We start from the raw sequence: 17,034 nt of genomic DNA on the forward strand, positions 1-17,034 counted from the left end.
TCAATTAAGATTAATTTGATATAGTTGAACATTAAAATAAGTTAAATTAATTACAAAATAATTATTTCAATAAATTATGTATTGCGTTAAATTTTGAGAATTTTTCGTGAATTTTGGCATTTAAGGCTAGGGCATTACAATTTAGTTAATTATGTCCAATTGACCGAAATCCAATTTGCTTCTTTTTTATATAATATCTTATAACATATTTATGTTATATCATTATAGTGGCACTATTATTCCTGGTATGAACAATAGTATTGCATACAATGGTGGGAGTAGTTTGTTGTTAATAGTAATTTAAACATATCATTTGCGGAAATGAAAGAAATGATTTGTCATGAAATTTTGGTGAAATTATAATGATATTAATGATGAAATAACTTGGAGGTGTCAAATTAGTGAATTTTAGTATTATCATGTATCAATTGCATGTGATGACAGTTTTAAAACAATGATTGATTATATTCATACAAAGTGGATTGAACATGATGATATTGTATATGAATAATCAATCATAATTTTTATATGTATAAGTGTCTCATAATTTGTTGATCCTTTAAAGTCAATTAATAAAAGGAAAAAAAGGTTTATTATTAGATGATTTGCTACAAAAGATGTAGCATATGCAATGAAACAGGACATCATAGGAAAACACATCCTATTCGACAATATATGTATGACAAAACAAATAAAAGTTAAAATATATAATGATACTTTTTCAAAGCATATTAAACTTGTCTAATTTCACATTAAACACAGGTGCTCTAACATAGGATGTCAAGCACGTGAGGTGGCGAATCTTCTTCTAATGTTAGGCATTCACATTATGACACTAACATTCATAGAAAGCATGGCTATTTTCATAGAGTTTGAGTCACAATATATGCCTATCGGGTCCACTGACACTTCTATCTTGTGGTTACATGATTAACATCAATCAAAGGATGTTTTCTTTGGGATTATAAGTATATTTAATTTCAATAAATATTTTAATTTATTAACATTAAGGGTATTATATATTTATGTCGTTATATTTTAAATTGCTATGCAAGATGAGGTCATGATTTACTGTCAGACATACAAGCGAATAAAGCTATATAAGCGGATCTAGCCATATATGTTTTACATTGGTTTTTTATACATCAGTTGTCTAAATGTGACATCCCACATCAAAAGTGAGTGTCCAGAGTCAAAGCTTTATGAGTAGTGCTGGTCGCTGACTTGTTGTGTGTGTTTTAGCTTGTCAGGCTCAGAAGTGGGCTTGTGTCACTAGAAACAAAACTGTGAGAGCAATAAGGCCCAAAGCGGACAATATACGACAAGTTGGGTCGGGCTATTACACTAGAGCACATGAAGCTTGACTATGAATTGATCCATTCATTAATTGATCGATGGAAACGTGAGACACACACATTTTATCTTAGGCATGGGGAGATGACACTCACATTTTAGGACGTTACAATTTTGTTTGGACTTCTTATTTATAGACGTAAAATCCACATCTATTGACATGCATAATTGGATTGTGCTATGCAAGAGTATATTTGGATTAACACCCCCCCCCCCTTTTTTTTAATTGAAAGGGTAACATATATCTTAAATAGATTAAGAAGATATTTACCATACCACTAGACGATGCTAACGATGAGGCCTCGCAGAGGTATCCATTAAATTATGATTTTAATACATTGATTAGTTGTTAAGTATATATAAATTAGAATGATAACTTTAATATGTTATGTAGATAAAACAAAGCATATATAATGCATCTATTTAACAATGTATTAGTCACATACCTCATAAATATACATGTTCCTTTAATTTATCTAACATTTTCTGGATGATTTTACATCATTCTTATATATAATTGGGGATCTGTTGTCTTAACATGCCTAGACATCTATGTCTTGCTTGTATGAAAGGGGTCAAATAGTTTTGGAGATGTTTGTTATTTTTACACGTATGAATAAAAGAATTTAAAATAACTATATAAATTTAAAATGTTTATTATTAACATTAAATAAACAACTTGTTTTTATTTAATAACAATTATTGTCCTTGGAGCATTTCATGTGAGTCGCCCTCAAATACCTAAATTTCCCTTATGATTGTCCAAACTATAAAGGTTCAACTTCAACTCCCTTTAGGATACATGTATTGCAATGTTATTTTAAAATTATATGCATTTATATTATCTAATGTAACTTTAAATTTGCAATTAAACTGACGTATTCATAATGTTAGTAAAGTATTTGATAATAGTCCAACACATATGTTATCGTTTTATTGGAGCAGGCTTGATAGGTAGTAGCCAATCCATGTATTTTTTGAACCATTTGTTAAAGAAAAAAAATTAATTTTACTGAATGATTGTTGTTTAATATTTAAGAATCATATTTTTCCATAGGTCACGTAGGTAGTTTATGACAATGATATATTGACAGTTGCTCCAGCTATTTATACTAGCAAGATAGATATATAAACATTTGTGGTCTTGTTTATCGTGGGGCGTGCCGTGACCTCATAGGTGACTATGAAAGCTTTTATTGTGCCTCCTAATGAGATGTTGTTGGAAAGATTTTTGGATTTAATCATAAAATTATGACTAATGTTTATGAGTCGCCATCTAGTATTATGGTCACTAGGAACCTATGATCCGCGAGAGTCTGGGTAGGGGACTAATTGTGCAAGAGGAAGACTTATCACCGTTAGTGCACCTTATCTAAAGTAAGTTGCATTGTTATTTAATTGTTCTTCTAGATCGAGTTTTTATTCGTTGGTTTTTTCTAAGGTTTAAAGTAGATCTCTCTTCGTGAGAGAGTTCTATCTCATCGGGTTTAATCCTAACCATTTTAAAGTCCAAATTTTAGCATCACATTTATTTTACACCTTGTATCTTTAATATATGAGAGTGTACTATATTGCGTAACACCCCATAGATGTTAAAGTCTACATCTCGACCATAAAAATAATATTATAAAAGAAATTTTGATATTTTGGCCAAATCCTAATGAATAATCATAAACTGGTTATAATATCAATTTTTGAATCTTTTAAAACATGAGAAAGATGCAATTTTTTTTTTGTTTTTATGAAAATATGCTTGGAAAGTTTTTTAGGATTTGACCGTATGCACGAAAATAAGACTTTTTTTTTTAATCAATTCAAAAGTTTTGAGTTTTTTTTTTAATTTTTTGAATTTTTTAAGAAATTGTTCTGGAGAAAATTAGGTATTTTAATACCGGATTTGTATTTTACAGTGTAAATATACAATCCTATATTATGCAAAATTGGTTGAAAAACACGCGAGAAAATAAAATTTGAAAGGATTTTTGAATTCTTTTTATATATTTTTTAACTAATAATATTATTATATATATTATTATAAATAAATATATACTAAATATATATGGGTTGGCTGGCCTAGCGAACTGGATCGGGCCCATAAAAGTTGGGTTGGGTCAATCTCTGCCCAACATATCATTTTTTATTTTTTAGGGTCGGGTTGGATCCAACCTAGCCATCCGGGTTGGGCTGAAAACAGGTCTAGCCCACCCTTAGAACTGCTGGCAAAAGCCAATAGTGTAGGACGTGAAATACTTTAATTAAATGAAAAGGAACAAAAGGCTTGTTGTAGCTTGGGCTGAGGGTATTGATAATAGCTTGATTGGTGGCGCTCGGTATGATTGGAGAAGAAGTGGTGGCTCAAGGTAGAGTTGGAGGCAAAACCACGGTTGTCATGGTGCAAGAGAGCTAACAGAGAAGAAGAAAAAGTTAGCGATATGATAATAGTTTCTGCCACCGATAAGGAGCTAGGTTGGTGGAAGAGGTTGAGCTACCCTCAATCATGACAGTGTTGCAATGGTAGCAACAGGAGGAGCGGTAGAGAGAGAGAGAAGAGAGAGAACTCGTTGCGGAAAAAGAGAAAAACAAGGGAGGGTGACTGATTTTTTTTGTCAACTTTGGACTTGATTTTCTTCCTCTTCAGTCCATTAAATCCATCTTTATTTATAGAGAATAGAATAGGGTAACTTTGTCTAAACATGAGAAAAATTTCAGCTCTGAATTCGGTTGGGAAAGATCTCAACCGTTGCTTCAAAATAGGCATCATGAACTATCAAATCTAATAGTTCGAGGCTGTTTGAGGTGGCCACTTTAGGCCGGCATCGCTGCTTCTGGGATGTCAATTTGACTGAAGGGATCACATGGGATTGTAGAGCAATATCAGGTGATCATTTTGGTTCAAAATTTGTCAAATTTAGTGGATATATAAGGCATTAAATGCACATGTAAAGAAGTCACTCAGGTATAAGTAGGAGTAGGACGCAATCATGTTATTAATGAGTCTAGATCATACAGTAGACGATGTAGACGTAGATAAATAGATGTGTTATGTTGATATATTTTTAGATTTCAACTACTAAAATCTTATATTATTTAAGTATTTCATATTCCTTTTGCATGTACATTTATTTATTTATTTACATTCTTAATGTTACTTGTGGTTATGAAATTTGAGAATTTGTTATGTTTAGTTATTTTGATTTTTTTTTGTAAGTATTTTTAAGCGAGACAAAATTTTAGGTATAGCTTCTAAATAGGAGAAACTCTACCAAAGTTTTATTAAAATTAAAAAAATTTCTTACTCTATAAAATTATTAACTAAATTAAATGTAAAATTAACAAACTAAATAATAAATATCTTAAAAAATATTTTTATTAAATTTAGATGCAAAGAAATTTTATTACTGGATTTTCATGGAATAGCTGGGAGGTTACTAGAATTTAATTGATGTTGCATTTTTGAATTGCGATGTTAATTAGATATCACAAATCTGAACTGCGACTTTCAAAAGTGTATTGTTTCGCTAAAACTTTTTGTATATGTGTTAATTTGCCTCTTCCTTTTACTTTCTATGCTAATTGGCCAATATGCCTGTTTGTTTTGAAACAAAAGAAAATGATATATTCACCATCAAAACTTTTTAAAATTTCACAATCAGTTGACTAAACTTAAAGTTTTATCAATTTAATTGAATTGTTTATTAATCACACCAAAATAAGTGTCCAACCTCAATATAACACCAAAACCTTACAAGAAAAATAGTCATTGTTATGCCCATGTATATTAGATATGGAGTTGCTTTTATTGAAAGCGCAAGACTTTGTTTGGTTTTTAAAAAACTCTTTTCTGAAAACCACTTGTCTCATTTTCTCATATTTAGTGTGGTTTCTACAACAAGAAAAAATTTAGCCTTAAAAGTGTTTTTATTTTTTTATTTTTAGAAAACACTTTCCAAAACGCATCCTTTTTCTCTAATCGATAGCCTCATCAAAAACACCTCTATCTCAATATGAAAAAAAAAATTCTTTTATCTAGAAGCCTATCAAAATATTTTTGTATCTATTTACCATTAATTAATTTGGCCTTTGCAATATGAAAAAAACATTTAAGGTTTTATAAAAGAAAAATATTAATAGATTTCCCTTAAAAAATATTTAACAATGATATCTATAATATTATATTTAAAATATTTATATAGTTACATTTTATATAATAAGATTTATATAAGTATATGATATAATAAATTCTTTCTTTTCCATCATTACACTTTTTGTATCCTTTTTTTTTTTCCGTAAATGGTTAAATAGTTATATTTAATGTTCTACATATGTTAGATAAACTACAGAAAAAAAATTAAAACATTAATATGTTATTTTTCAATTTATTTTTAATGACACAACCAAATACTAGAAAATGTTTTTTAACTTATTTTTTATAATACTACCATTTTCATAAAACAAATTAACTTTCCACGAAAATCATTTTCAAAAAAGAAATTATTTTATAACAAACAAACGAGTCCTAACAGGTAGTTTATTTTGTGAAAAAAATTTTCTTCCTTTTTTAATATTAAATAAATAGTCAATAAAAATTATTTTTTAATCAAACCCTAAATAATGTCAAATTAGAAAAAATACTTTCTTTGATACTACTAAACTAGTATTCAAAAACACAATCGTTTAACCACTTTAATTACCATCATCACCACTATTGTGATCCTTACAATCATCATCCTTACAATCATTACTTTATTACTTGCAAGGCCACCATTTATCACAATTCCATTGCCATCATCGTTTTTGTCATTACCTTCATGACCACTATATTGTTTTTAAAGTAGCTATTATTTCATCACTACTACTACTATTATCATTACCGTAACAATCATTATATTATAGCCATCAACATCAATATCATTACTAGCATAAATACTATTATCATTACCATCATTAATGTGACATCATAATTATTACTATCATCATATAAATAAGAACACTGGACTTCAATCTCATTAAGCTCCACAACAATAATCATCTATATCAACATCATCTCAAGAAAGACGATTTACATTCCTCACTTTTAAAAGCATAATTCAAGTTGATCTAATATTATCAAGTTTTAAATTATAATACAAAAGGAAGCTCCTAAAAGCCCTTTCCCAAATATCAAGTTTTGATGATGAAGAATTCGCTAATGAAAATCTAAGTTGTAACCCAAATCTTATGAGTCAACTCTATGAGATATATATAAAAAAAAAAAAAAACTCAAGAATATGCTCAATGACATCATCCACTTACTATTGTCCAAAAATTAAGCATAAATTGTTTACGTTTTCATTTTAAAGGCATGTTAAACAATAGATGTTCAAGAAAAAATAATGAACATACAAGTTTAGATTATAAGTTTGTAAACATAAATATCATGACGAACATGCAATCAAAGACTAAAAATATATAAAAGTTCTAGCATGCATGCTAAACAAATATTTAAATCAACATAAAATATTAAATAACCATTCTAAAATGCATACAATATATTAGATTAAACAAAATTAAAGAAGAGTACTTATTTGTTGAAGCACCTTAAAATTGATCAAGTTTTTATCAATAATGAATCTTTTATCCTTAAGACCTTATTGATCTTCACTTTGTGCAAATGATGTTTGCAATAAGCCTCCTAAGCTTTTAGCAACACCATCTTATTTGGATGCACTTCTAAGTTTATGAACCAAATTAAAATGACTCAAGTATCTCTTAAAAAAATGAATTTAAGCTTTAGATTTAAGAGGAAAAACAATGCTTAAAACTTGAAGAGAAAATACTTTAATTTAAGGTGAAGAAAATATGTAAAATCTAGAAAAACATTGTTTAAAACTCTTATTGCATGTGGATTTTAGCATCTAAAAGGATAAAGAATTAATTCTAGTAATAACCATAATTAATTTCTACCATGAACAACTTTGATTACTCACCATAAAACATGAATTAAACTTGAATGATTTGACCATATATATGATGTTTTTAAGCTAAACAATTTGTTAAGGTTTATAACAAAATACTTTTGAAAGAAACCAATCAACTTCTTTATTTATAGACTAGATTAGACAAAACACTTGTTGTACTAGAAAAAACATTAGGCTAGAAGAAGTAATTTTTCATGATTAGGTTCAAGCCCAAATTTAAATTGGTAAAAAATTATCTTTTATAGCCTAAAAGATTATTTTAAAATAAATCCAAGCTCAAGCTGCGCACGCCAATGCATGCGGGTTTAAGCCTAAAGTTTACTTTGCTTAACACCTCTCTTATAAAACCCCATATAAAAAGCAGAACCATACGTATTAAGGTCCCAATGAGAAATGGAAGTTTGGGATTGAAAAAAATAAATAAATGATGAAAACAATAGTTAATGTGATGTGAAATGAAGACAATGATCTTCATAAATAAATTTAAAGGTATTGTTAAAGTGAAAATGAGGATTCTGAATATTAAATTAAAATGCATAAAATTAGTGAAACCGATAACGGGTGCCAATGAATAAAAAGAATAAGGAAAAATGAGAGAATGATTATAAAAAATTAACATGGTAATAAAGAATAAACAATAAAAATGAATGGTATAAAAGAATAAAAAAGAGTGATGGTGTAAGCATCCATTTAAAAAAAATATTTATCCATTTGTCATCCTTGGTTGGGATAACATGTAATTAAAATCAAAGCATAATATTCACTTTATAAGATTCTAGCTATTAACATTTTGAAGGATAAAAATTCTAACTATTAACATTTATCTAGAGCTCTCTCATTTTGATAAAAGGAGTGAGTTTTGATCAATCTTTGAGGAAATCCACAAAAAGACCTAGAAAAACCTTCTAAATACCCTTAGAAATAAATAAATAAAAGGGAGGAGAGAAAAAACATAAGAATATACTTTGTAAAAAAATGCTAGTGTGAAGGTTCAAAAACTTAATATAGAAGATCTAACAAGTTTTGGAAAGAATAGAAAGTGAAAGGGAAAAAAAGAAGGTAAAGAAAAGAGAAGTAACAACCTATAGCCACCAAGCTTAGAGAATGTATAACTATGTGAAATTTAATGGTGGAGTCTATATGGCTTGCCCATTCATGCTTTTTCAATGTTTAATAATGTTTTTTTTAATCCTTTTGACATTATTTAGTGTTTTAGCATTTATGTAGATTGATGAATGAAAATGTTATTTTGATTGGTTAATCCTGTTTTGGAGTTGTTGTTGATGTTGTTCGGATGTTTTGAAAGGTATTTGTGTGTTTGGTTTTGACGAAGTATAGTAGTTTTGGAATCTGTCAAATGTAGTAGTAGATGTTTTGATGACTTTTTCTAAGTTGCTAATGCATGTTCGTGGTTCCTGAGTTTAGTTTGGGTCTTAAAGTGTTTAAAAAGTCAGTTTTGGATTGAGTTTTGATGTTTTTGTTGTCTGATAATAGGGCTACAATTTTAAAAGTTGAAATCTTATACATGTTCTTAATGATTTGAGGTTATTTGTTAATATATTTTATTCAAACTTGTTTGTTTATGATAATGTGGTTTGTTAGGGTTAAAAGAGCTTGATTTGAAGGCCTAAAATGTATTTTCTAGGTTTGACAGTGCATGATGGGTTTTTTGGGCAATATGGGTTCATGTTCTTCATGTTCATATGAAGAACATGGTCTTGAGTGCTAGTTTTAGGTTTCATTTTGATTTGATTTTGGTTTGTACAAGTTCATATATCATTATTAGTAAATAATCTAGGGTTTTCATGCTTCAATAACATGTTTTAAGGGTTTTAATTTTAGGGTTTCGGTTTTGAACAGAAATCTATTTTTGATAAAAATCATGATGTTTGAGTAATAATAAAAGGAAATGGATACTCAATTCTTGATCTATGCTTGATTGGGAACAAAACATTGCCTTTTATTGCTTGAAATTTAGTATGGTTTGATGTTTACATTGCTGGGTTTGAGTTTGAATGTTTTTCATTGTTCTTCGTGTTCTTAGTTTTCCTTAGTATTTGATCTGTTATCATTAGAAAATTTTATGCTTTTTGTGTTTTTTTAGTTATGATTTTATTTCGGTTTAAATCTCTATTCTAGTTTAGTTATGGTTAAACCTTGATTTTTGGTTCGGTATATAGTTGAACCAGTGTTTTCAAGTCGGCCCAAATGGGTCAAAACCATATCAAATACTTATGGCTTTCTTTGGTTTGCCACTATTTTGATAAAAGAAATTTTGGCATAAAGACGTGTTTGACAAACATTTTCTTAAGCCTATTTTAACAATTTTGTTTTGAACAAAAATATGATTTTGCCAAACATGAACTTGAAAAATCTTCTTTTTTAAAAAATAATTTTTACTTGTTGCATATGGCCTAATTCTTATAAAAAAAAATCACATTGTTATTTATAAAAAAAAAGGAGAGAAGGTGTTTCTTAGCATGGTTTTAGAAAAATATTTGTGTTTATTTCCTTTGTATCTTTTGGAATTTACAAGTTTATGAAATTCCTTAAGTATTTGACCAATAATTCAACAACCCTAAAAATTTTAATTCATGAAAATTAATGGTCTACATCTTGGTATAAATGTTGGACCTATAAATAGATTGGTGTTTAAATACTAGGACTTAACTAGAAAATTTTCATAATTATTTTATAAATTCATCAATTTTATTTATGAGTATTTTTCACCATAATATATGAGTTGTGGAGAACCCTTTTGCTTTCCAGGATAGGTGAACCATGTTAAGACACCTACATCGATCCTTCCCATAATAATTTATCTAGGCATATGAGCTCATAATAAATTTGAAATGTCATATTTATTCATGAGAGTAAATCTTTATTCTAAGTCATATATCACCTATTAGGAACCCATTAAAATCTTTAAACTATATCTAGATCACATAATGCAGGGTACCTTAAGTAAGGTGCACTAGATCACATAATGTATGGTACTTTAGGTAAGGTGCACTAAAGGTGTTAATACCTTTGCTAACCATAATCAGTCCCTTATTCTTGGAATTTCTAATAAGACCAGTATACTCGGGTTTCCTAGTGATCCTGAACTAAACAATTATTTGGTGAATCCTTGATCCTTATGTCTCGTCACGCCGCATGTGTAACACTTTTACTGGGATAATGACTTAGTGAGAGGATCTACAAGATGCTTTTTAGTGGGTACTTGTTCTATCTTTACATATTTCTTTTTTATAATTTCTTTAATCAAGTGGAGTTACCTAAGTACATATTTGGATGGCTAATGAAACATTGGTTTCCTTGCTTGTGCAATGGCTCTATTGTTAATATAATATAAAGTTATTGGATCAACAATACTATGAACTGTACCTAGTTTAATGATGAACTTTTTGATCCAAACAGTCCCTATTATTACCTCAGATACAAAGATATATTCAACTTCAATTATAAAATCAGGAATGGTCTCTCGTTTACAACTCTTTCAACTCACAACACCATTATTTAAAGTGAAAATCTATCTTAACTGAGATTTACTATCATCAATATTTGATTGAAAACTAGCACTTGAATAATCATGAACAACAAGTTCATCTTTTCTATAAAACATAAATACATTCTTAGTTCTTCTTGAGTATTTAAAAACGTTTTTAACTATCTTTTAGTAATCCTTACATGAATTAGATTGATACTTACTCGTTATATTTAGAACATAAGATATATCTAGTCTTGTATATAGCATCACATATATGATGGATCTTATAAACAAAGCACAATGTATTTTTTCTATCATATCTCTCTCAATTTGTTTATTAGAAAACATCTCTCATGCAAAATTAACAGGTATCATATCTCTCTCAATTTGTCTATTAGAAAACATCTCCCATGCAAAATTAACAGGTATCATCTATTGGATTTTTTCATGTTAAACTGTTTTAGCATCTTATCTACGCATATGAGTTGAGATAACGCTAACAACTTTTTAAATATATCTCTATATATTTTTATTCTCGATATATATGTTGCTTTTCCCATATCTTTCATAGAGAAATTTTTGGACAACCAAATCTTTAATGCCTAGAAAGGAAATGTTGTTTCTTATGGGTTAGGCATGCAGGCTCACCCATATGTTTTTGGGCTAGAAGTTGATTCAATATAACAAGTCTCTTGAGTTTTCTTTTAAAGGCATTTATTTTCTTTGCTTGAATTTTATTTAAATAAAACAACTAAGATTATTTTCTAATTTGTCTTCCAGTGGGATTATGATAATTTTTAGTGATATTAGTTGGTATTGTTTTTGTTATGCCTTTCATGATTGTTTTTTTTTTTTTAAAAGATTTTGATAAAAATTAATTATAATTAGATAAAAATTATTATATTTGAGATGCTATTCCATTATATATCATTCAATTTAACAATTATTTTTGAATGACATTCTTGCATTTTTTATGATGTTGCTAATACTTTCATTAATTATTTTATGCATACCTTTTATTAATATTTTTTAATGTTTGTGGTTAGGATATTATATGAAAATAAAGTTTTTATAGTTATATCAAACATGTTTTGAGTTTCTTTCACTTCTTGGTCAGCAAAGTTTTTTTTTTTTTAAATAAAAAACAAAGGAGGAACATTACATGTACAGTAAAAAAAGGTCTTGAAAAAGAAATATATTTTTTTTCTCCATGGTTTTATTTGTTGTCTTTCCTATAAATATTTTTTTATAATCATATAATTAGTTAAAAAATAGATTTTGAAAAGTTTTCCATTGCAACACATAAGTAGTATATTAATTTCAATTTCTAATACACCGTGTCAAAAAATAAAATTTATTATTTTCCTATTTTTATTGAAACTTGCATTTATGATTTTGATAAGTTGTTTAGAAAACAATATTTTGGTAAGTCAAATGCAAAAAAAAAAAAAAAAAAAAAAACCCAAAATACATTAGTTAGATGGCAGGGTTTTAACAAAATAGAAACCCATCTTTATCCTTAATTTTTAATTCTAATTGCTTATAATTTTTTTCAGATTAAGAATCCATGAAAAATAAAAATAAAAATCTACCAATAGTAAAAGAAGGAACTACACTAGTTTTTTTTTTTTTTTTGTTAATAAAATTGAAATGATTACTTTTCTTATTAATCATTGTTTCAGTTTACCAGCTAGAATCTTAATCAGTGCCGTAAACCATTTTTATATTTGTTGATTCATGTAATTCTTTTGCAATTAATTTTTTTTCGTGGTGTAAAGCGCAATGTAATGCCTATATATATATATATATATATATATATTACATTGACAAGCAAAAATTGAGTCTGACCCTAGTATAGAGCACACATTACTAGTGTTATCTCAAATATCATGCGGATTATCAATGAATTGCTTGGTATGGCTGCGAAACTTACCGCTCAATGTTTCCTCGTGGACACTATTAATTTAGCAATTGCCACCAAGTCACCTGCAGTATACAAAATAAACAGGAATTAATTCTAACTCCCATCTACATATGACATATCATCCTTTTGCAACATTTTCCAACCCACAATTATGTAGTTTATAATGCTTCAAAGATCTTGAGGTCACTCAATCATGACCCTTTAACAATTCCATTCATCCTTGTATCACATGAAAACCAAAACTTGGTTCTGATAAGCCAGATACTCCTGTTACGTCCCTCTAGGGTGACGCAGACTGTTGGGATGTGCTGGACTTTAGTTCCTACCATGCAGGGATTTGCTCACTTGAGAGGCCAGGACTATGGCCTTTGCTTCAGCACTCATCGTGGATGTGCTGGACTTTAGTTCCTACCATGCAGGGATTTGCTCACTTGAGAGGCCAGGACTATGGCCTTTGCTTCAGCACTCATCGTGGATGTGCTGGACTTTAGTTCCTACCATGCAGGGATTTGCTCACTTGAGAGGCCAGGACTATGGCCTTTGCTTCAGCACTCATCGTCATCCACTCCCTGTCCGAGCGACGCTGATGCTGTCTTGCGTTCTTAGCTCGCTTTGGTGCTAATCGTGTATCTCTTTCCACAAAGGCAAGTCTAAATTTTTCAGCCAAGGACAACTCCTTGGAGTTCGAAAGAATTGGAGAAACAGGTTTTAATGTAAACCCGCTTGCTGCCCATGTGCTGGGATTAATCTCCTGAACAAACAGATCATCCAGAGCAGTATCTGGAAAAGCTTCTATGGGAATATCCTTTCCTCTAAAGCCAAAGGGTGACCGCTTCGGATTTACTGAAATACGTGGGCATTCAGTTGCCATGATCTCCAGTGAATCTTTATCAATATTTGGCTGCAAAAGATAGGGAAGTGTGACAAGAGGAAAGAGCATACAAGAATGAAGGTAAGAAAGGCGAATTGCTCCCATCTTTGACTTGTAATTGTGCATGAGTATGATGTCAACATTAACCTCACAAATCATAAAGGATCTTTGGGGGGGGGGGGGCATAAATTACAACTCCTTACCCACACAAGCCAATGCAAGGATTCAGCATTATGACTGATTTCAGCAGTGTCAAGTTCCTCCCATGAATCTCCTACCATATCATCCAGCTTTGGTTTCAACAGAGTCAAGCAGCAGCGTGCCGTGTAGTCACTCCTTGGGCATCCTCTGCAATATTAACTTTGTTTTAAATCTATTATCAAAGTCTGACATTCTACACCTGTTCAAATGTAGATGATTGCAAGAGATAACTTAGGAACCGTTGAAATTAGGAAATAACCATTTTTTTTTGTTTAGTAGAAACTTTATAAGATTTAATCTGGCTTAGGTGCCACTTCCACTCACATATGTTGTAAATACTTGAGAAAGATGCTTTCCTTTTTTTTTTTTAAATATTGAACTGTAGAAAATATATCAATGCCAATCGTATCGCTCATGTTTTCTTCAGAAGGAAAAGAAAATAAAAGAATTCGGTCAATTATTTTACATGATGAAAACCTGCTGTACCAAGAAATGAAAGAAGGCAGAAAAACATTTATACCAAAACATTGTTCTATAATTAACACTTCATAAATAGATTTGATTTTTATAGTGAATCTTTTAGTTACAATACCAGCCCTATACATGTCTTGGTTAGGAAGTTTACCCGCATCTCAATGTTTGCAGGGACTTGCAGCGCTCCACAAGTACAGAAACACTAGAAGCAGTAATTTTGTTGCATCGACTGCACAAAACAGTGTCACATGATTGGTATTTCTTCTAAAGCAACGGAAAACTGATAGCCCGCTGAATTGGAATTAGACAAATTACTGCTTAAAAGAATGAAATAAATTATAGCAAGGAGTATTTTAATAAATATCATGGAGGTCTAATGATAGGTGCAAAAGATGTCCTTGAAGAATAAATCCAGGAGACCTAGCATCATTTAGGATCCATCAATCTGTAACAATAGGCCAAAGAGAGAGTCTGTCCATAATCCAAATGCCTATGTAGTTTCCTACACTTTCTTCTTTTCTTTTTCTTTTTTTAAGAACCATCTGAAGGTGTAGCTTGTATTACCAAAACAAGGGCACTTCTTTCCCCTTGTTAGTCACCTGTCTACACATTCATACTTCCACATGAAAACTTTTTTTTATGGCCAATGTTAATGCTAGAAATATGACCCATAAATATCTAGTTTTGAAGCTTTTCTATAAAGAAAACCAATTCAATTGGTCAGTCTTCCCCCACAAACTTTGATCCTCTTTACTTTTCAAGCACTGCAACAGAAGATCCACTTATCTAACTTGTTCACCAGCAGAGTATGGTAAAAAAAGTAAACAAAAATTCCTCCTAATTGCTCAATAAGTTATCAGACACGCTAAATGTTACATGGTATAGAAAAAATCATGAGATCACAAGCGTGCCTTTTGCAGTAAGAATCTAGAAACCAAGTTGACATAGTGGAAATACCTAAATATATTTAGAAAAGCTGCCCAGAGCACTGTGAGCCACACTAAATGATCCATTATTTTTGGTTAGAGGGAATACTTTCCAGCTTCATTACTTATATCCGAACTTCCGTACCTTATATCCACAGCTCGAAGAAATTTACAAGTTTTGGTCACTTCTATTAAACCAGAATCAGTAACTTCTGAGCCAGAAATGTCAAGTATCTCCCAGGAAGTATCAGCTAAAGGAATGATAACCTCATCACATAGCATTCTCCTTCTCCTGGCAATTGCTACAATTGTCATCTGTGTTGCAATAATACATCCATAGAGTGTTAGGATAAATGAGCACGAAGACCCACATGCCAGTGCACAATCATTAAAGCAGAAGATTGACACATGTTGGGGTGAGTGGAATGTAACCTTGATATGTTTTTTCGAATGCATAGACTCTTGGCATTGTATTAGCAAAGTTTGGATAAAATTAACGGATAACTAGTGTAATTTTCATGGTTGCAAATCCTTCATCATACCAAATGTTCTAAGGCCTCTCAACCTGCCTTTTGAGCTTGAGAAGCAAAAACAAACAGGGCCTTAAGAGTACAAGGGAAGAAGAATTCTCTAAGCTCCCGGTATAGAGATTACTTTCATATTTTCAAGGATAAATGAAAGAGTTATCAGAACAAAGAGAGAGACAGAAAGGCCTCTAGTTTCTCTTCAATAGATTAGCCACTCTTTTACCTCAAAAAATCGAAATCATAAGGTAGTTTTTCCCTTCTTCTAGGAGAGTGCAGGGCTACACAAGATGTAATCAGGATTAGAAAGAGATGTGTGCGCCAAAATGAGAAAACTCAAAAGCTGTGCAAGCAACATTCTACGTTCTCATATTAGAGCGCATCAAATTCAATTGTCCTTTGTCTAGTTTAAACACTCTCACACACTACTAAATCTGGGCATTCTCCACTACGGATGCGAACATCCAAATTCATGACTGGAGATAATAATTTACGAATAAGAATTCCTAAGACCTGTTGAGTTATTTATTATTTGGCAAAAAAAAAAAAAAAAAAAAGAAGAAGAAGAAGAGGGAAAAATCCTATTCTTAATAGGCACTAAATCCTCAACAGTTGAAAATGTAATCCATCCCTAAACCACCACCTAGTAAGTTGATAAAATAAAAGGTTCTAACAAATGAAGCGACAGAGAGATGCTAGCAAAGAGACGGACAAGAAAAACGGCAAATTTGGAATTTTTTGGAGGCGTAAGGAAATAAAGAGAGAAGCTTACCTTAATATGCGGAGGAAAGGCGATGGAAATGTCACTCAAATGGGCAATAATATCTTGTAAATTCTTGCCAACAACTCCGAGGCACAAGCTCAATAAACTTGGAGGCTTCGACTTGCCAGGACGACGGCGACGACAGCTTAACAATCCTATCATCAACCCAATCACAAACATTGAAGGAAAAACAAACCCAAGAAATTATTGTAAGAGAGAGATGCGAATTGTGATTAAATTACCAGGGGATTGAAGGGCTGGGGAAAAGAGGGAAGACTTGGAAGGAGAAGATGTCATAATATTGGAATTCAAATCGAGTTTCTTCAAAGAGGCTGTAATTTCTTTCTCCTCTTCCATCATCACTTTCTTTAGTTCTTCCTCGACCGACCTTCCACACACACACACAAAACAAGAGTAAAGAGAGAGGAAAGGGAAAGAACAAAAAGAAAAAAGAAAAGAGAGTGGTATAGGTTACGTTGTTTATTTGATAATATATTTATTTTAAAAAAATATTTTTAATATTAACATTTGAAAGAAAAAAAAAAAAGTGA

General features: G+C 30.5%; 1 protein-coding gene across 1 annotated transcript; it reads right to left on the reverse strand.

The window, feature by feature from the left end:
- Positions 1 to 12,794: 12,794 nt before the first annotated feature.
- Positions 12,795 to 16,958, reverse strand: LOC118035357 (uncharacterized). Its single transcript, XM_073412560.1, has 6 exons — positions 16,726 to 16,958; positions 16,493 to 16,638; positions 15,342 to 15,511; positions 14,422 to 14,499; positions 13,799 to 13,943; positions 12,795 to 13,625 (listed from the first exon to the last, which is right to left on the reverse strand). Exons 1-6 carry the CDS (start codon positions 16,841 to 16,843, stop codon positions 13,212 to 13,214), a joined length of 1,071 nt encoding a protein of 356 aa, XP_073268661.1. The 5' UTR covers positions 16,844 to 16,958; the 3' UTR covers positions 12,795 to 13,211.
- Between the last annotated feature and the right edge of the window lie 76 nt (positions 16,959 to 17,034).

The sequence above is a fragment of the Populus alba genome, chromosome 11 (genome assembly GCF_005239225.2).
Source record: "Populus alba chromosome 11, ASM523922v2, whole genome shotgun sequence".
In the NCBI taxonomy this organism is placed as follows: Eukaryota; Viridiplantae; Streptophyta; class Magnoliopsida; order Malpighiales; family Salicaceae; genus Populus; species Populus alba.